Source organism: Garra rufa, chromosome 1 (genome assembly GCF_049309525.1).
Source record: "Garra rufa chromosome 1, GarRuf1.0, whole genome shotgun sequence".
NCBI classification, from domain to species: domain Eukaryota; kingdom Metazoa; phylum Chordata; class Actinopteri; order Cypriniformes; family Cyprinidae; genus Garra; species Garra rufa.
In genome coordinates, this window is record NC_133361.1 from 62,024,607 (window position 1) to 62,046,996 (window position 22,390).

Sequence of the window (22,390 nt, forward strand, 5' to 3'; positions counted from 1 at the left end):
ATCTTGAAATATCCTCAAAATGCTAAATAATAATCAAAATATATTATTAATCAAAAATATATTACATTTTTTTTTTTTTTTTTAGAAAATCAAAGTTAGATTTCAAGCACCAAGTGTGACCCCAAAAATAAAGAGGCTCAGTTTAATTAATTTTGATGGAAATATAGCTCTTAAATTTTTCATAAAACTGAAATACTATCATAAAATATCCTTAAAATGCTAAATAATAATCAAAATATATTATTAATCAAAAATATATTACATTGATTTTCCTAGAAAAAAAAAAAAAAAGTTAGATTTCAAGCAGCAAGTGTGACCCGAAAAAAAATGAAGAGGCTCAGTTTAATTAATTTTAATGAAAAAAAAGCTCCTATTTTTTTCATAAAACTGAAATACTACCATAAAATGTCCTTAAAATGTTAAATAATAATCAAAATATATTATTAATCAAAAATATATTACATTAATTTTCTTTAAAAAAAAAAAAAGTTAGATTTCAAGCAGCAAGTGTGACCCAAAAAAAATTCAGAGGCTCAGTTTAATTAATTTTAATGGAAATATAGCTCTTAAATTTTTCATAAAACTGAAATACTATCATAAAATATCCTTAAAATGTTAAAAAATAATCCAAATATATTATTAATCAAAAATATATTACATTGATTTTCCTAAAAAACAAACAAACAAACATTTCAAGCACCAAGTGTGACCCGAAAATAAAGAGGCTCAGTTTAATTAATTTTAATCGAAAAATAGCTCTTAAATTTTTAATAAAAATTAAATACTATCTTGAAATATCCTCAAAATGCTAAATAATTATCAAAATATATTATTAATCAAAAATATATTACATTAATTTTCCTTAAAAAAAAAGGTTAGATTTCAAGCAGCAAGTGTGACCCGAAAAAAATGAAGAGGCTCAGTTCAATTAATTTTAATGGAAAAAAGCTCCTAATTTTTTCATAAAACTGAAATACAATCATACAATATCCTTAAAATGCTAAATAATAATCAAAATATATTATTAAATAATAATATATAAAATTAATTTTCCAAAAAATAAAGGTTAGATTTCAAGCAGCAAGTGTGACCCGAAAAATAAAGAGTCTCAGTTTAATTAATTTTAATGGAAAATAGCTCTAAATTTTAAATAAAACTGAAACACTATGATAAAATATCCTTAAAATGTTAAATAATAATCAAATATATTATTAAACAATAATATATTAACATTAATTTTCCTAAAAAAAAAAAAAAAACACATTTCAAGCAGCAAGTGTGACCCGAAAATAAAGAGGCTCAGTTTAATTAATTTTGATGGAAATATAGCTCTTACATTTTTCATAAAACTGAAATACTATCATAAAATATCCTTAAAATGCTAAATAATAATCAAAATATATTATTAATCAAAAATATATTAAATTAATTTTCAAAAAAAAAAAAAAAACACATTTCAAGCACCAAGCGTGACCCGAAAATAAAGAGGCTGAGTTGAATTAATTTTAATCGAAAAATAGCTCTTAATTTCTTTAACAGGAATTGAATACTATAATATAATCTCCTCAAAATGCTTAATAATACTCAAAATATATTATTAAAATATATAACATTGATTTTCTTGAAGGAAGATGTTAAATGTTTGGTCTTCTGTCAGTTTTGATTGAGAAAGTATCTGTGACTCAAAAATGAAGAGATTCAAAGCAAATGTTTTTAATGATTAATGTTCAGTTTCACAGACACTTGTTTCTAGCAGTGCTTTTGAATGTTGCTTTCAAACATCTCACAGTAATAATAATAATAATAATAATAATAATATCTCAACATTTCCACAAACACTAGTATTTCTCTTCATTAGTGTGTGATTTGTGTAATGTGTGTGTGTTACAGAGATGTGTGTTATTCAGTTGTGTTTAATGTCACACAGAGACACTGAAGAGTTTGAATAAAGGTAAAATCCAGCGTGTAGTGTGTGAGTGAATGTGTGTGTGAATGTGTGTAAGTGTGTGAGTTTGTGTTTGTCAGAGACGCTGTAGAAGGACAGAGTGCCGTTCGACTCGTTCAGATACACTCCTACTCTCTTACAGGAGTCTGAACCAGCAGATATACCAGTGGACTTACTATTGTGACAGACAGAGAATCTGTGATTAGAGCAGAACAGACTCCAGGAGTTCACATTACGTCCAAACTCACTGTCATTACCCCCTCCTTTCCTCTTGATTTCTTTATATGACACTGATATATTAACACCTCCACTCCATTCAGTCTCCCAGTAACAGCGTCCAGTCAGACTCTCAACACTCAGAACCTGATGATGATCATCAAATCTGTCTGGATGATCAGGATATGACTGTGTCTGACCCACATTTGTCACCTTTCTGTTGTCGTCAGACAGAGTGAGGTGTTCGTTTGCTGTGTTTGTATCCAGTGTGAGATCACAGGCATCTGAACACAAGACACACATTACAAGAGACACATTTACAACTAAACAACAAACAAGAAAACTGTGAGTCTGTTTGTGGACTTACATTTGTGGAGCCCTGATGTGATCCTGAACTCTCCTCCATGATCCACACTAGAAAACACACACAGAGACATTCATCTCATAATAATAATAATAATAATAATAATAATAATAATAATAATAATAATAATATAATCCACACAGATGAGTTCTTGTCCTGCTTTAACTTTTGCACATTCTAGTTTTGTTCTTCTAATGCTAGTAACATGCTAGTAACTTGCTAATCATGCTAGCAACATTCATACTAAATTGCTAATCATGCTAGTAACATGCTAGTAAGTTGCTAATCATGCTAGTAACATTCTGCTAACTTGCTAATCATGCTAGTAACATGCTAGTAACTTGCTAATCATGCTAGTAACTTGCTAATCATGCAAGCAACATGCTAGTAACTTGATAATCATGCTAGTAAACATTCTACTAACTTGCTAATCATGCTAGTAGCATACTGTTACCTTGCTAATTATGCTAGTAACATGCTACTACCTCGTTAATCATGCTAGTAGCATGCTACTACCTTGCTAATTATGCTAGTAGCATGCTACTACCTTGCTAATCATGCTAGTAGCATGCTACTACCTTGCTAATCATGCTAGTAACATGCTACTACCTTGCTAATCATGCAAGTAGCATGCTACTACCTTGCTAATTATGCTAGTAGCATGCTACTACCTTGCTAATCATGCTAGCAACATGCTAGTAACTTCCTTATCATGCTAGTAAAATGCTAGTAACTTGCTAATCATGCTAGTAAAATGCTAGTAACTTGCTAATCATGCTAGTAAAATGCTAGTAACTTGATAATCATGCTAGTAACATTCTTCTGAAATATGCTAGTGACATGGAAAATGCTAGTAACTTGCTAATCATGCTAGTAAAATGCTACTACCTTGCTAATCATGCTAGTAGCATGCTACTACCTTGCTAATCATGCTAGTAACATGCTACTACCTTGCTAATCATGCAAGTAGCATGCTACTACCTTGCTATTTATGCTAGTAGCATGCTACTACCTTGCTAATCATGCTAGCAACATGCTAGTAACTTGCTTATCATGCTAGCAAAATGCTAGTAACTTGCTAATCATGCTAGTAAAATGCTAGTAACTTGCTAATCATGCTAGTAAAATGCTAGTAACTTGATAATCATGCTAGTAAAATGCTAGTAACTTGATAATCATGCTAGTAACATTCTTCTGAAATATGCTAGTGACATGGAAAAGTGTTCACATCATGCTAATAGACAGTAACACACTCTGTCACATAGGGGTGGGAATCTTCAGGCACTTCACGATCCGATCCGATTCCGATTCTGGGAGTCACGATCCGATTCCAAAATGATTCTTGATCTACATTTTTTCCCCAATTAATTCTTCTGCTGTGCAAATACAACTTTACAATTTTAAAAACATGTAAAATTGCAGTTTCTATGCTTTTTGTTTATAGTTGGAATCTCTGTAAAAGTAGGTGTGTCAATCTTCACTGGTTTCAAGATTCAATTTAATTTAATTACTGTTTTCATTAACAACTAAATATCACGATGCTCACATTCTCAGGTTTTAATATTACTGCACATGGCTACATTTTCATATTTGTTTTATATCAAATTTAATTTGGGCCAACTTTACTTTATTTTTTAAATTATGTAAGCAAGGTACTTTTTAAAACAATTACTTATTTAAAATAAGTTTTCTTCAGGTATCCGAAAGTTTACAGACAATAGTTTTTCTTTTTTCCTCAGCATTACTGCCATTTTATTATTACTGATGAGATCAAAGAAAGGGAGCTTTAACAGGCTGCATTCAAACTAATGCACAGCAGTGGCGAGAGGTGACACTTTTATTTACCAGGTATGCTGAGTGCTAAAACCACCAGTAATACCAAAAATAATAATATCTTTACATTATTTAGACACCAATATAAAATCAGAGATGAAATCATATTATAATATTTCCTCTTTTTCCTGTTTATTATTATTTTTAAAAATATATATACATTTTATATAGGCTATTTTTTTTCTGTGGACTTTAAACTTTTGAATTGTTGAGAAATTATGAAAATATACATATTATATATAATATACAAAAATACAATACATTTTTGGCAATCAGGATCTGGCAGCAACAGCGCGTTTTTCCGCTTGGGCGAGCGCTTCGCGGACAGCTTACCCCGCGAATGAAATCAGAAAACAGAATGCGCATCAATTCTGAGGAGTCAAGGAAGATGCGGGGAATCTGCTTGCCCAGAAGATTCAAATAAGGGATTCATTTATAAGCATGTTTATATTATTTAACACGTGAACGCATTCTCTCTGACAGCCTGGATATGCAGAGCATTAGCAGCTTACTGTATATGGACGGAACGCCAATGATGCACAGATCTATTTCGATATATCAGATGTTTTGTCCTGCTCTGAAAACATAACTGACTGTATGTACAGTTTCGTTTGAAACTATTCCAAAATGCAAGTGCATTTAACCGCATCCGCAATCGAGCTTTAGGACGAACAAACACAAAGCGCACGTGAGTCTGTCAGTGCAACAGTTTCTTGCATTCCAGACGGCAGAAATGAACGCATATCTAAAGTAAAACACGACGGATGGAAGCACACTGTCAAGCAATGCAAATTCTGTGCGCTGTAGCCAGCTGCGTCTCTAGCGCGCACACGTGCCATATGCAAAAAAAAAAAAAAACAAGCTCAGAATCGATTCTGAAATATTAGGAATCGATTCAGAATCGTTGAAGAGAGAATCGCGATGCATCGATTTTTTCTCCCACCCCTACTGTCACATGGAGGGTCAGAGACGTACGGATCCATTTGCAGCATTTTATTCAAAACAAACAAACACAAAGGGGCAAGCAGAAATCGTGGTCAAAACCAGGCAGAAAGGTCGGGCTGGCAGCAAGAATCAAACACGGGAGGGAGTCCAGGAATCAAAACACAGGGAAAACAAACTCGGGAAGAAACGCTCGGAAATACAGACCATACGGAAAATTAAGACTTCGCAAGGTGGCTGTGTGTGTCAGTGGCTTAAATGCAAGAGAGTCAATGTGAAACAGATGTGTGCAGCAATCAGTGCAGTGGGAAACGAGGAGCAGCTGTGTGCAGTGATTGGTGCAGTGGCTTATGGGGATTGCAGTCCAGAATGTGTGTGCAAGAGTTCATGATGACAAGACGACCAATACGTGACACACACACAGATAAACATTCAGGAGCACACAAACTTGTTGTGCACAACTATTATTTTATTAATAACATACTGTCACTACTTAATAGTTACATTATATTTCTTAGAAAAGACATGGCAATGTCACTGTTTTTAAAGTAATTAAAGGGATATTTCACCCAATAATGAAAATTGGCTGTTAATTTACTCACACTATCAAAGATGTAAGTGAATTTTATCTTCACTAAAACAGTAAAGAAGATTTTTAGCTGAAACCTTTCTAAGGATTGGTCTGCAGACTTGCACCTGCGCTTCCTCTGCAATTATCGTCACAATCGTCGCTTGCATGGAGTGGTTGTAGATATGATGTCAGAACCCAGGAGACTAATTCACTGCTGGTTCCTTCAATATTTTTCTTTATAATGGTGTTTTTCAATTTCAAAAGTTTACATCCCCCTTTCAGAATCTTACAAATGTTAATTATTTTAACAAAATAAGAGGGATCATACAAAATGCATGTTATTTTTTGTTTAGTACTGACCTGAATAAGATATTTCACGTAAAAGATGTATACATATAGTTCACAAGAGAAAATAATAGTTGAGTTTATAAAAACAACCCAGTTCAAAAGTTTACATCCCCTTGATTCTTAATACTGTGTTGTTACCTGAATAATCCAGTTTTGTTTTTGTTTTTTTAGCAACACTTCCCAAGTACCTTAGCAACCACATAACATAATCCTTGCAACCCAGAGCCGTTTAGAAACAGAGTAGCGACACTCCCATAGGCTTCCATAGGAACTGAGGAATGTGGAAGTAAAGCGTGTCATGGAGCGGCCAATAGTTCCAAACAACCAATAGTTACTGCATTGAAACCCATTCATTTCAGCACTTCTCAAGCACAGTCGCTGGTAAACTGAAGAAATTACATAATTTTTTTTTACATTTTAACGCATCAGCTGACCCTCGAAAAACTGGCCAGTAGTGGTATTTTATGAAGCACGTTATAGTTAACGTTTATCGTTAGATAATATACAGTCATGTATTTACAGTTATGTAATTGCAGTTAAATAAAATGAGAAACACCGAAATAGCGACCATAGCCAGATACTAGTTGTCATATTTTTAAGCTTCTAGTCTTTCTGCAATCTTTCTCTCCCTGTAGGAGGTTGAATGAGTTTCAGTAAAGACTGCATTCAAGAAATACTATAAAAATGTATGCTGAATGCAATTGGTTGCCTTATGTTGTTTTAAACACTATTTTCATCTTTTCTGTTATGTTAAATGCCATATTTGCTTGCCTTTTATAATATTCACTTATGTTGTATATTTGAATATCATAAAATAAAACAAGTAAATTACTTTTTTTAATTTAACATTAAATTGTTAAATCGAAACATATAAAAAATGAGTGTTTGATCATGTCCAAATACACATTCAAATGTATTTAACCTTAAATATTACACTAACTGTAATATAAATACTATATTAGAAAATGTATCTTTTAAATGGTCAGAATCATTATTGCATATTATTTAGTACAAAAAACAAAAAATATAAATTTAATAGAACTGAACTATATATTACAATTATTTAATTGAATAAAAGTTACAGCCAAAGAGTATGAGTATTTGACTGCCAAAGAGTATGAGAACATATTAATAATGTCTCTTTATCACTCGAGTAGTTATCAATACACAATCAATGCAGATTATGTGTTAATAATTGCTCGCAATTGCTGCAAATATAGTAAAACTGCTGTCTATCCTACTTCAACCCATTCAAACACATTGACAGCGCGGAGTTGTTTGGAACTATTGAGAGCTCCATGAACATGTGACCGCGCGGCGGCGAGATCAAAGCGTGTCGCAACTCTGTTTCTAAACAACTCTGTTGCAACCTCCCTGAGTATCCTAGCAAGCACATAACAACAGTTTTTTTTTGATTGATATATGATCACGAATCCCTTGTTTGTCCTGAACATTTAAAATGCCCTCTGTTCTTCAGAAATATTCTTCAGGTTCCTCAAATTTTGTGTCTTTCAGCAATTTTTGTGTATGTGAACCCTTTCCAACAATGACCGTATGATTCTGAGATCCATCTTTCACTGAGGACAACTGAAGGACTCTTTTACAGAAGGTCCAAACACTCAATGATGCATTAAGAGCCAGGGGTGAAACTTGTGTATATCTGTGATAAACAACTTGACAAGACTTAAAAGGTAAACTGCACACACTCATACTGAAAGCACAAATTTTGACGTAGTTATGTAGTTATAAAAAAAAAAAAAAGTTTATTTAAAAAAAAAAAACATGTTTCTATTAACTTGATAGAAACTAGATAAAGTCCAGCAAACATGAAGATAATAAAAATCATAGATGTCATTAATGGGTTTTTTTTTTCAATTATGGTTTTAGATATACTATTTTAATTGTTTTACAATACAAAATGTAAAAGGTAATTTTTTGGAATTTGGTTGATGGAAATGTCTAATCCAGTAAGGTTTGTAAGAATAGTTGGAACTGCTTTGGAAGTGTTATAAAGTTTTATTGTTATTTTTGATGTTGTATAATTGTTATGGTTATATGTTGCCATTTTTTGTGACCCTGGACCACAAAACCAGTGATTTTATTTTTTAAATTGAGATTTAGCTTTTCATTTATCTATGGTTTGTTAGGTTAGGACAATATTTAGCCAAGATCCAAGTATTTGACAATCTGTAATCTGAGGGTGCAAAAAAAAATAAAAATAATAATAATATTGAGAAAATTGCCTTTAAATTTGTCCAAATTAAGTTCTTAACAAAGCATATTACTATAAAAAAAAATTAGGTTTTGATATTTTTACAGTAGGAAATTTGCTAAATATCTTCATGTAATATGATCTTTTCTTAATATCCTAATGTTTTTTTGCATAATAGAAAAATCAATAATTTTGACAGATACAATGTATTTTTGGCTATTGCTACAAATATACCTGTGCCATTTAAGATGCATTACATTTTATTTGATAAGTATACACATTGTTAATTGCTCTAAAAAGTCTTCTTGTGAAATAGGTTCAGAAGTAGAATAAAAATGTAGCCTCAAGAGGTGATTATCAGGGTTAAAGCACTAACGGCTCATCTAACCTATAGAGTGTTTGACTGACCGTGTATCTTTCCAAATAATAAAAGTCTTTAAGTGTCTCTTTATGGAAGTACTATTCTATGTACAATATTAAAATATATAAATAATATTGAATATTAATTTTAATTGAACAGCAATACATTCAGCTATATCTGGCAACATGACAAACATGTTTTCAGTATCATTAGGATATATAAAAATTAAGTTAACAATAATCCAATTAATAATTATAGTGGATATCACATATTTCTTTTCAAAATGATTACATTAAACTTCAGGAAACAATTTAATCTTTAATTACTTTCTTCTTCTTTTTTACCTATAGAACCATTAACAAAGATTTTAAACACTGAGACCTAAAAGAATTTGTTATCCCTCTGGTGGAAAAAGTATTGTGGCTTTCATTTCTCATTCGCTAGTCGTTGTGAATACTGCATTTATTGTAATCCTGTAATAAAGGCACAAGCAACAAAGACAAATTTTGAAACCTAAAATATTGGTCTCATTTCAATACAACACTTTTAATAATTTAAGCTTTTTTACCCCATTTGCAATATTTCTTTGATTTATTTGTGTAGATTGCAAGTGATGTTGCAGGTAGTGCAGAATGCAAGTGCTGATTGAAAGTGGTGTTGCTTGCAGAGGAAGCACAGGTGCAAAACAGAGAATGCAAATCAGTGCAAATGCAAGTCTACAGCCAAACCTTTCAAGAAACCTTGGTCTTTGGTGATTTATAAAATGTAAGTCAATGGGTATTCTCACTTGAGATTAGGGTAAGACAAAATGAATGCCTGTGGTTCCTGATGATATATTGAGATTTTATCATTCTCCATAATAACAAAATCAGGTGTCGATGTGTCTATGTTCTTTGTATGCGTACATATGCAGACGCACCTGTGTTTCAAATGGTACGCTCAATTTAGACTTGGGCACACTTGCAGGACAAACTGTAATTTAGTTTAAAACTCAAATCAGCTCAAACCACAGTAGCAAAAGAATTAAGATCTGCTCCAAACAGTACTAACATGGCAAAAAAAGAAAACCTCCTCTAAATAACATTTAGTTAGTGAGTGTGTAAACTGCAGTAAAAAAAAACATGAAGAAGGACAAGAAGAAGAAGTCACTGATAGGGTTGCCAACTAGAGCTGAAACGATTCCTCGAGTAACTTGAGTAACTCGGTTACAAAAAATGAAGCCTCTTTTAATTTATTATATGAGTTTTCAATCTAAAACGGGGTCTACACACTAGAGATGCGCGGATGGGCTCAATCGTCACCCGAATCCGCAGCTTCAAATACATTATCCGCCCGCCACCCACCAGCACCTATATTTTTCTCTGATTTAGATAACTGCACCCGATCACCATATTACACTTAATGTAATTCTTAGTTTTGCATGCTGATATGATGAATGGATGGTTAATTTATAACAGCAGACTGATTCAGCTGATCTGCACATCGCTGCACACTTATATACGTTTAATCATGATTTTAAGCCAAATCCACGCAGAAAAGAATTAACTGACATCTGGATGCGACTCTCCGCAATCTCTGACAAAATCGGTCGTGTTTTCTCTGTGTTAGAGCCATTCTAAACTTACTATTTGAACGCATACTGGATGCTTGGACTTTGGAAGTTTACCTGGGTTCACCAGTTTCAGAAATGCCTGATCGTAAAAATCTGCTTCTTTTCATTTTTAAGGTATTGTTTTCGTTCTAATCTACTGATTCAAATAAGTAATCAATAATTATTATTATACCACTGCGCGCCTAGCCTGACCGCGTATGAATGATCAGGCAGCATCTGTGGACAGAGCAGGCGCGGTCGCATCAGGCACAATCGTCAAATATATTTCAAAAGAAGCCGGCGCCAAGTTCCTGACACTGTCTTTACTGGGTGTTTTTAGGGAATATTTCAATGTATTAACATGCGATTGAATTAGCTATTCGTGTGGTGGACTGTCATGATTTTGGATAATGCAGGAAACTACTGAATGATGCATGCATCATGAATCATGAAGCATGAATCAGCATGCATTTTTTTATTACCCGACCCACCCGACCCGCGGATTATCCAGAGCGCCCGCGGATATAACCACCATCCGCGCATCACTACTACACTATCTATAAAGATCAGTGGGTCTACAGCGTTTTCAAAAGTGTCCGTTTTCGAGGGTTGAAATCGACGGAGCAGTGTAAATGACATGCGCAACGTTAACCATATAGCAAAAGTTAAAAGTTTTAAAACTTATAGTTTTTTGGCTTAAAGCACTCCGTGTGAAACCATGCATGGACTTATGTTTTGCCTCCTAAATGCCACAAAGCATTCCAAGATCAAGACAGTAAAGGCTTATGTTATGCCTGAGCTGAAGATTTTGAAACTTTTAGTTTTGAAAGTTAAGTTGCAAGACTTAAAGGCAGTGTTTTTGTATTACTATTAATAATTTATTTTATTGTATACCTTAGCTTTGATAATTAAAAAAATGCTTTATTTTAAACCCAGTCAACTTTGTTATTGTTCACAGTACAAGCACAGACAGTAAAAAAGGGTTAATAACTTAATGCTTATTTTTGATTGAAAATGTTGTTGCATACTATGCATTTAAAAAAAATGATTTTAAGAAACCTTTCTTATGTTCTCTTTTATATTTAAAATTGCTCTTCTCTTTAATTAAGCAAAAATATGTTTTATCCAATTACTCGATTAATCGACGGAATTTTCGGCAGAATACTCGATCACTAAAATATTCGATAGCTACAGCCCTATTGCCAACCATTCTGTGCAATCCACAATTATTCCATATTTTAAGGCATTAAAAAAGCAATCAGTATGAAAGCCATACAGAAGGCATTTTGTCCTGTATTTAAGGCATATGGCTTATGAGCACCTAGACCACAAAAATAACATTTTCTAAAGTGGGAATTAATCACTTGGACATGTCATTGTTTGATTTACGAACATAGCAATTTGAGAAAGGCTTTAAGCTCAAGCAGAATCCTCTGCCGGCTGGTCGTGCTTGCTTCACAGTGAGTGCTTACAGCAATTCCCTTCACTGTTTCAGTTTTGGCAAATGCAAACATAATTATTTTTAATTAATTCAACATGCAGCAACATGTAAGAACACATCTAGTTGAAAGAAGATGGAATCAATCAAGTCCCAATTTGTCCCTTATTTTGTTCCTAATTTTTCTATGAAAAACCACGATTACCCCTAATTTTCCTTTTCTGAAGTTGGCAACCCTACCCTAATATGGAAGTACTTCTGATGGCTACATAGGTCCACGTAATGCCTTACAACAACCCTTACCTTTTATTTTTGTTTTTATTATTGCTTATTGTTTTATTCTCTAACAGTTGCAGAAGAGAGGATGATTGTTTCTGCTCAACTTACTTGAGTTTGTCCAGATGTTTAAGTGTATCAGAGAGCAACTTTGCCCCTGATTCTCCTGGGTGATTGTAGCTCAGGTCCAGCTCTCTCAGGTGTGAGGGGTTTGAACTCAGAGCTGATGCCAGAGCAGCACAACCTTCTTCTGTCACCAAACAGCCAGATAATCTACAACAACAGCCCAAATGTGAACGTAATAAAAAAAGATATACAATATATAATACAAGTATCCTAGAAAGCACAGTCTTAAATGAGTTAAAATGTCATAAACTGAATCTAATTAGATATCAGGTCTGCGAGAAGTTTTAAAGTTATTTAAAAGTTTATTTAAACACTGTAGTGTGTGAACAAATGAAAACAGAACAGTGTAATTTAGCACTGGGATTTTGATGTGTTGACACTTTTGATGGTGGACAGGACTCATCATAGGCATATTTGATTAGTCTGTGCCTACACAGCCCCATACACAGGAGAGTGTGAATATTTGTTTTCAATTGGAATTGGTGCGTATAAAAATAGAAGTCCACGGAGACCAAGATGGAAAAGAGCACACCATTTTTGTTTTCTTTATTTTACTAAAGCATAACATTTTGTTGTTGTGGGTGTATGCAAATAAAAGTAGATCCACAGTTTGGAATAATATTTTACTAATAACTCTTCAACCAAAAATTATAAGTATTTTAAATTTCTGCTGTTATCATGAACAAATGCAACTGTACGGGCAAGCACATTTTCCAGCCTCAGAGGGTTAACACGAACAAATCAATGTGAAAGCCAAACCTCAGTATGTTGAGTCGACAGTTTGGACTCCTCAATCCAGTACAGAGTAGCTTCACTCCTGAATCCTTTAGGTCATTGTTACTCAGGTCCAGCTCTCTCAGTGGGGAGTTTGATGATTGTAGAGCTGAAGCCACAAATTCACAGTGCTGATCAGTGAGATTACAGGACACTAAGCTGAAAAAAACAAAACAACTGTTGTTAAATAGCATGAAGGTGTGATGTCTTGCTTTATTAACCCTTTCACTGGCTATTTTATTTGAGTTTAAAATATTTTATCTGACCCCCCAGAGTGAGTTTTTTTAAGTGACCGTTATTTTAGAATGTTTCCCCTTATTGTTTCCATGGCAAAGCTTGTCACGTTACACAATGCAGACACAATAACACTGTATTACAGCCAGTTTGCTTTTATTTTATTTTTCCTTGATGATTCAAAATATTCACCCACTTGCTTACCATGTCATGAACTATCTGATATTCTGATTCACAAATATGTGTGAATTAGTGTGTTTTGCCGTTTAAAACCCAATTTAAATGATCTGAATCATGATCTATAACGTGAGATGGGCACCGCCATGTTTGTTCGCGCTGCCGTTTAGAGATTCCTGTCAGTCAGTATTCAGATTCAGCGCCAGCCAATGTACCAAAGAATGAACTGATTTTGGCAGCTGTGTGACTTCACCGAACGTCCTAAATACCATATTTGGGACCGTACTCCCAGGGTCACAGAAATTAGAATTTGTTTAATTCATACAGCGAAGACTATGAGTGCTTAAATTAATTAGATAAAATCTAAATTTTGGTATTGTAACACCATTTATTTTTTGTTAATGTAAATTTTAAATATGTCTATCATTTATCATTTATTTGGGTGTGTATGAAATATGATACTCAACAAAAAAAACACATGCACATGTATGCATATGTATTTTTTCTTGAGTTATCATATTCATACATCAGGCTTAATATGGATCATATATGCAATTTATTGCAAATAAATGATAATCAAGAGATGGACAAATAAATGTTCCCAAAAAGTCTGCTGTGTCTCATTTTACATTTAGATTAACTTAAAAAAAAGTTTTAATTAAAAATGCTGTATGAATAATCAAGTTACTCAAGTAAAAAATCAATTAAATCAAGTAAAGGACTTTGAGGTAAGAGGGCATAAAGTGGATTCTGTACAATAAGTTTTTCAGCAATGTTTTGGTCATATTGATAATTTATAGGCACTAGAAATTAGCATATTGAATATGATACAGTATACAGGCTATTTTCATAAATAGGCATTATATTTATTGTTCAACAGAATTTTACAAATAATGTTTAGTTTACATTATAAATAAATGTTTTTTAAATTGTTGGCTAAAATGTTGTAATATGCATTGCCAGCATTCTGTTTTCAGTTAATTTACTCCCAAAGGGGCAACGTATCCTGGGGAATACTTACATTAAAAATAAATAAATCAATAAAATCATTAAATAGTATTATTTGTGTCCTAAGAAGATGGAAAATATCAGTAAATTAATTTTCTGATCTCTTTTTATGGTCTTACCCTTTTTAAGGTTATATCAAGAAAGAAATATGTGACTTATTTAAAGCTTAAATATGAGCATTATGTGTATGATGCTTCAAAGATTTTGTTTCTTTTCTCACTTATACAGAATTCTATTGTGGGAAGTCTTATTAGCCGAGTGTCTTTATTACATTAACCAGCTCTATTCTATATATATATTTTTAAGAGGGCAAAGCACAAAGTCAGTTTCTTGTCTCTTATCTTCATGTTTTCTTCAAGCATTCCAAAACAATTGACAATGTTCGTAATTCGTCACAAAAGTGAATTTTATATTCCACAAAAGACATTTATATTTACTAAGTTTTAAAGAGACTTAATTTTAATGTATGGGCTCCAACATCTCTTTCATTATGCATGAATTCAAATGTTTCCATGGTTACAATGTAACATTTGGCTGCTAATCAGTTATTGCTTTTTTTAAACAAAGCTTCATGCCTTAGTGGTATCTTAATTAAAACCTATAGAATATAATATATACAAAACTGTGCTTTGGCATTCCACTGGTGTTGTGATGCTGACTGGTACAGCGCTAACTGTAGTCGATTATGTTTTATGCTTATGAACACACACCCATAAAATACTCATCAAAACCTTTTTCAAATTATGTTCATATTGCAATATTATTTTAGATTATTATAGATTTTCACACTCACACAGCTTTTCTGCAGTTCCTCACAGCAGGTACTAGTCTCCTTTTGCCCTCTTTTGATTTGATGTTGTACTTATTAAAGTCTAACTCATCCAGCACCTCCTCTGACATCAGGATCATGTTTGCCAAAGTTGAACATTGTGCAAGAGAAAGACCTTTACTTTTTGCTTTATTTTTTAAAAGCACCTGCACTTCTTGAACAACAGAGTTATCCTTCATCTCAATCAAGCAGTGTGACAGATTCATCCATCTTTCAGGACTGACATTGTTTTTTTGACCTCGTTTGAGGTTTTGGATTATTTTCTTGATGCTCTCTGGGTTGTCCTCTGTGTGTATCAGTACATCCTTTAAGAGTCTCTGATTGCACTCCAGTGAGATGCCATGAAGGAATCTAAGGAAGAGATCCAGGTGTCCATTTTCACTGTTCAATGCTTTATTCATTGCTTCCTTCAGAAACACATCCAGAGTAATATTCTCACATTGTGTTCTGGACTTTCCTGTTAGGAACATTTTCAGAATCTCACTGTTCTTGTGTAAATAGCAGTAAAACACATGCAGTGCTGCAAAAAACTCCTGAAAGCTCAGATGTACAAAGCTGTAAACCTTCCTGTGATTAAATACAGATTCCTCTCTGAAGATCTCAGTACAAATCCCAGAATACACTGAGGCATCAGTGACATCAATGCCGCTTTCTCTCAGGTCCTCCTCATAGAACATCACATTGCCCTTCATCAGCTGATTGAAGGCCAGTTCAGCAAGTTTCACAATCACTTCTCTGTTGGACTGCAGGAGTTTCTCTGGATCTCTCTCTTCATATTTATGGTTCCTCATATTTGTTTGAATAAGAAGGAAGTAGATGTACATTTCTGTCAGAGTTTGAGGGATTTCTGCACTGAGATCTTGTTTCAGGATGTTTTGAAGCACAATGGCTGAGATCCAGCAGAAGACAGGTATGTGGCACATGATGTGGAGACTTCTTGCTCTTCTGATGTGTGAGATGATTCTGCTGGCTTGATGCTCATCACTGATTCTCTTCCTGAAATATTCCTCTTTCTGAGGGTCATTGAATCCCTGAATTTCTGTCACACGGTTGATGTATTTAGAGGGGATCTGATTGGCTGCTGCTGGTCTGGTGGTGATCCAGATGAGAGCAGAGGGAAGCAGATCTCCTTTCATGAGGTTTGACATCAACACACTCACTGTTGAAATCTCAGTCACATCAGAAACTTTCTGACTGTCTGAAAACATCAGTGAGATTCTGCTTTCATCCAGACCATCAAAGATGAACACAACTTTACATTCATCATAAATCTTTGAGTCCAAACCTTGGAGTTCAGGATGAAAGTCAATCATAAGTCTGTGAAGACTGTACTGATGATCTTTAATCAAGTTCAGCTCTCGAAATGTAAGCACAAACATAAAATCTACATCCTGATTGGCTTTTCCCTCAGCCCAATCCAGAATGAACTTTTGCACAGAGACAGTTTTTCCAATTCCAGCGATGCCTTTAGTAAGAACAGTCTTTATTTTGTCCTTCTTCTCTCTTCTCATCTCCTCATATCCTGGATCAAGTAAAGGATTAAAGATGTCATTGCAGTTGATTGGAGTGTCTTGGAGTGTCTTGTAACCTTTCTCAATCTGTAGCACCTCATGTTCTTCATTCACCCCTTCACTCTCTCCCTCTATGATGTACAGCTGTGTGTAAATCCTGTTCAGGAGGGTTTGATTCTCTTGTAATTTAATTCCCTCAAATAAGCTCTCATACTTGTTCTTCATGCTGATTTTGTGCTGGTCTTTGACTCTCTGAAGATCATCAAGCACTGGTTGGTGAGAATCGAGCTGCTGGGCTGCTTCTGAGTCACGATGTCTGAAGTGGTTCAGATAGTAAGGGGATGGGAAGGTCTGAGGGGACACATATCTGATCTGATCAGCTCTCCAATCACTGAAAAGATATTAAAAAGAACAGGCAAAAACAAAAATAAACTTCATCAAAACATTCAGAAAGAACTGTTATATTATCAAGTTCATTTTAAATATAATTAATCTGTTGTGGCCAACCGATTGGCCTGATTACTATTCGATATAATATTGATGCAGAAAACTCAGTGAGTCCCTTAATTTCTGTGTAGTTAGTAAAAGATAAATGACTGAGAGAAGCATACAAAAGCACTATTTAAGCTGCTGTATTTATAGGCCTACTGACTCTTTCTTTAGTTTTCTTTCCTTACATCATCATTTGAATTCAGATTATGTTGCAGAAGTAAAATTTCAAAAATACTTCTCTCATTATTTCTGTGTACATTGTGTTCTTGCGTCTCACTCTACAAAAATATACTCACACAGGATTAAAGGGCACTGATCCATCACTGAGATCAGAGGGCTTTAGTGGAGAAGCTGCCCTCTTTCTCTTCCTGCTGATGATGCTAAGAAAAAGAGAGAAATATTTCAGATTGCATCTCTGCAAATTGTCTCTTAGCTAAGGTTTCTGTATCATAATTATATTGTAAATATAGCACAGCACAGCATGGTGTAAATACAAGGATTTAGTCTGTCAATAAAGAATAAAGAAAAAAATTATGAAATAAATATTGAAAAAGAAAATAAAGATCAAATAATAAAAATACTGTAACCCCCTGTTTTCATAGGCCACTTTTACTTCCGACAGTACATCATCTCAAAATGTCAAATATACAATGACAGGATTGTCTGATGTTTAATTACAGGGTAACAGGCTAAAAGCCCTCCAAAAAACTATAGCGACATTTAGATTTTAATTTTTTTTTTGGTTTTAATCAAAATAAAATGATTCTAACTGTTGAATCCAAGCTTAATGTTTACATCAACGCAATGAAGTGATCGGGTTGATGTGTGCATTTATTAGGGATGTGCATCTCCATAACTGAGGCCGATTTGTTGTGATATGTCAAATTCAGCAGCAGTGGTGATGAGAGAACACATAAAAAAGAAAATAAATCCATCTACATATAAAATATTGCTCACTAATTTTTGGCCACTTTCTAAATAATGAAAGTGTAGTGCATCTACTAACATTTGTATATAAAAAAAAAACTGTTTTTACCAATGCACATATTTCAGAAACTATGTATCATAATACAAATGCCAACTTGTATCCGATGAATCGGTGAATCTTACCATCCCTAGCGTTTATATGTTACAAGCTTCAAATCGATTTGATCTTTTGACATGCGCACATTGCACAAATACAATTTTGCTATTACTAAATACTATTTTCCTGCCATTGCTTTTTTTTTTTTTAAAGAGCACTTAATATTTATCTATTCTGAGTCATAATTAGCAGGAGGTTGGTGAACAAATTAAGCTTTTTCACAATTCCTGTGGCCAAAACAAGGAGTCTGTGGATGAGAGTAAGAAGTGAGAGCTGATCGGTTCTGCTCCATAGAAAGAGAATTTACAATAATGTAATTTATGACACTTAATTCTACAAAACCAACAACTTGTTCCACGTGTCATGAGTCATTATGCCATTTCTTCATCATTGCACATGCGCAGTACCTTCCAGTTTTTCAATCCGATAGAGTAGGGATGTCACGATACCAAATGTTTTGTTGCCTGTACTGATTCCACTAGAACTACACAGTACTTGATTTCCAAGTAGATACCACAGTAAAAAAAGAACAATAATACTTACACAGGCCAATTAATAAACTCAGTGACTATTTAAGTTTATTAGACTAGTCATCATGATACTCACACAGGGTCAGAGGTCACAGCAGGTCCATCACTGAGTTCAGGGGGCAGAAACATGGAGTTGTTACTCTTCATAGACACACAGCTGAATCCTGGAGATGCTGCTCTCTGAGCGTGAACATCACTGAGATCAGGGGGCAGAAACATGGAGTTGTTACTCTTCATAGACACACAGCTGAATCCTGGAGATGCTGCTCTCTGAGCGTGAACATCACTGAGATCAGGGGGCAGAAACATGGAGTTGTTACTCTTCATAGACACACAGCTGAATCCTGGAGATGCTGCTCTCTGAGCGTGAACATCACTGAGATTAGGGGGCAGAAACATAAAGTTGTTACTGTTCATAGAGACATAACCTAATCCTGGAGATGCTGCTCCGTAAGTGTCAACAGGAGCCTCCTCCTCTCTCTCCTCATACACACTCATTTTGCAAGCTGGTCTTCTGCTTCTCTTCTTCTCTTCTTGATTTTAGATCTGTATGTGAAAACAGAGAAAATACACTGAATTTTGACACATTTAAGTTTCAATACTGCCTGCTCACCAGAAGTGAGGAGGCACAGTAACCGAAGTGGCTGATAATGTTAAAAGTTTACTTTAATAAGACAGTAATTCAAAGTTAATCAAACAGGTGAAATCCATTAATATATTAATTTGTTAAATTTACATGAATTGATTTACTTATTATTTTTAAGATAGCATATAACATTATTAGTCAGGTTACATGTGTAATCACATAGGGGAAAACAACTTGCCAATGAAAATCTTTAAAAAAAAAAATGTTAAAAAAGATAAAAGATAAAAAATGTCATTATTATTTCTTCTGCACTCTGCACAGAGAACCTTTAGGGAAATCACTTTACAGCAGTCCAGTACTAATAAGGGAAATTGTATATCCAGCCACTTCCTATCGCTGCATACACTCTGATAGGGTAATCAGGACCGAATGTAACAGTGAAAAGCTGTAAGTTTAGTCTCGTAGATGAGTGGTAAGATATTAGAGTGTTGCTATTGACAACGGTCATTATCATGCAATAGCAGGCCTCGAAATGTTGCAACTGACCAACCACATTCATGCATTTCAGAGCCATGTAATAAAGCATTTAAATAAAGACATTTGAAATATTTACAAAAGTTTGTACACTTAGAAAAATGACAGTTTTAATTATAACACACAAACAATTATTTTGAGTAACTAACTTAATATCAATTTGTTGGCAATACAAAATGTTGTATGTATTATCTTGAGTAATCTTTACAAGGCTTTTTAGATGTGTGCCTTTCCATGACACTATTTAGTCTTTCAAATTTACTAACAGGTGGATTTTACTGTTAAAGGTGCGATTCTTGACTGAGGCCATATTGACTTTTTGGATCAACAAGGACTGGATGTTTCTGGATATTTCTGCATCACTAACAACAACGAAGGCACTGAAAAGCTAATAATCAAATTACATATGAGCAGATTAATTGTTGAATGCTTTAAATGTCACCAAATATGCAATGATAAAGCAAAATGTTTGCTTTATAAACTGATTCATAAGTACTCCAGCATTTAGACTTACCGGCTACGATTGTGCACCATGTTTTTCATTTTTTGTATCAACACTGAAAGTAATTTACTTTTGTTTTAACATTTTTATCCACACATTTAGTGTAAATGACCTATATTTAATTTATTTTTGTAAAAGGGATAATATTATTGTTGGTTCTTTGATAGTTAATGTTACATTTATTTTATACTTCCATTTGTATATTTCAATTGATGTTTCGTTTTGAAGAACCTTTATTTTGAAATTTACGTGCTACCTTACGTTAGTTTCTACCAGGAAGTAAAAAGAAAACGGGAGTGTAACGTTATAGGTAGGACAGATGGTGATCGCTGTTTAGCTGAAAACAGACTTAAAACAAGGCTTAAGGTTATTCTGCATGTTTAGCACCCTCCGAAATGGCACAAGGTTAGTTTTTATGAATCACTGTGCATTGTGTTACAACTTTTGCTTATTTATTATGATCGTAATGTCATGTATGTTATTTTCTATTCTGTTTAGCTCTTACGTTGGTGTTGGCTTTGATTTAATAAAAAATCAACAAACCCATCAGTTAAAGTTGCTGACCATCATTCGGGGAGTATGCTACAGTAAGAGCTTTACCTGCACCTGCTGAACGAGCTGCAAATCACGGACGGAACAACAGGAATAGCAGCCGCGGCGGCGCGATGGTCAACGGAGACGGATTAAGCTAAAATGGACGATTTAAAGGAACAAGGTGGGAGTAACGAAAGACATGTATCTGAAGCTCAACATAAAATGGCTGAAGAGGGCGAATTAGCTTTACCACGTCGCACAGAACGTCAGTCTAAGCTTACTCCGAAAATGCAAGCATATCAAACGGAAGAAATAAATAAGAAGGAGAAACGTCTGCTCAGCTTATATGAACAGTGGAAAATTAAAATTAGGAAAGCCAGAGAAACGTTAAAGGAGGACATCTCTGAAACTGAGTTAGCTAACATGGCAGATGAGGTTGAAAATGGAATGAAAGAAATACTGAAACTTTATCATGAAATCAGAGAGCGTGTCCCACCATCCACTGAACTCAGACGGAAGGTTGATGCTTGCGAGGCTGTCACAAGGGACATTCTGAAAATAGTCTTAGAGCGTTTATCAATGATTGGAGAGTTCGATGAAGAGGATGCAAAGCTCCATCTTCACCAGCTGTTAACCCATGAATATGCTTACTCAGTATATGGAACTGCTTCTCGTTCACATGCCAGTCATAATTCTGAATCGAGTATAGTGGCAAAAAGAGCAGAAGTGGCAGCAGAGCTTGCTGCAAAAGAAGTACAATACAGAACAATGCTAGAGGAAATAAAACAGAAGGAAAAAATTAGACTAATGGAAGAGCAGTATAAAAGAGAGATGGAAATACAGTGTGCCAATTTACAACGCTTACAGGTTGAGAAAGAGATGGAATCTGCTCGAGCTAAACTTGAAGTTTACGAGAGAGAGATCAAACAGGAGAATGTGCCTCAGATCATACAACCAAATGACAGACCGTCTACTTCAAATGATAGTTTGGCTCCCCCTACTGACCTTTCCGTTCTGGCTCATGCAATTCAAGAGAGCATTGCAGCCAACAAACTCCCAATTCCAACTCCTTCAGTTTTTAGTGGTGATCCAATTCATTACATTGAATGGAGAGCTTCATTTCAGTCTCTTATAGACAAAAAGAACATTTCCTCATCTGATAAGCTTTATTATTTGAAGAAATACGTCAGTGGATCAGCTCAAAAATGCCTTGAAGGTACTTTTTACAGAAATGACGAGGAAGCGTATAGAGATGGGTGGAACAAACTCAATCGGCGATACGGTCAGCCTTTTGTGATCCAACGAGCCTTTCGAGACAAGCTGTCAAAATGGCCGAAAATACAAGCCAAGGATGCAGAAGGACTTAGAGCTT

At 34.3% G+C, this 22,390-nt stretch overlaps 2 protein-coding genes across 4 annotated transcripts in view; one reads left to right on the forward strand and one right to left on the reverse strand.

Annotated features, from left to right (window-relative positions):
• Positions 1-22,390, forward strand: part of LOC141337759 (NACHT, LRR and PYD domains-containing protein 3-like) — an 887,345-nt gene that overhangs the window by 724,215 nt on the left and 140,740 nt on the right. The window lies entirely within an intron of this gene.
• Positions 1,574-19,366, reverse strand: LOC141338251 (NACHT, LRR and PYD domains-containing protein 3-like). Its single transcript, XM_073843799.1, has 7 exons — positions 18,939-19,366; positions 17,545-17,628; positions 15,210-17,147; positions 12,983-13,156; positions 12,209-12,370; positions 2,529-2,575; positions 1,574-2,445 (listed from the first exon to the last, which is right to left on the reverse strand). Exons 1-7 carry the CDS (start codon positions 19,358-19,360, stop codon positions 1,904-1,906), a joined length of 3,369 nt encoding a protein of 1,122 aa, XP_073699900.1. The 5' UTR covers positions 19,361-19,366; the 3' UTR covers positions 1,574-1,903.

What these genes read in the sequence shown, in the direction of transcription:
- LOC141338251 (XM_073843799.1), bottom strand. Translation starts at nt 19,360, where the DNA reads ATGAGTGTGTATGAGGAGAGAGAGGAGGAGGCTCCTGTTGACACTTAC. An exon ending in TCAGTGCCCTTTAATCCTGT is followed by an intron (nt 17,148 to 17,544) that starts GTGAGTATATTT and finishes ATATCTTTTCAG; the next exon opens with TGATTGGAGAGCTGATCAGA. An exon ending in AAACATCTGGACAAACTCAA is followed by an intron (nt 2,576 to 12,208) that starts GTAAGTTGAGCA and finishes TGTGTTTTCTAG; the next exon opens with TGTGGATCATGGAGGAGAGT.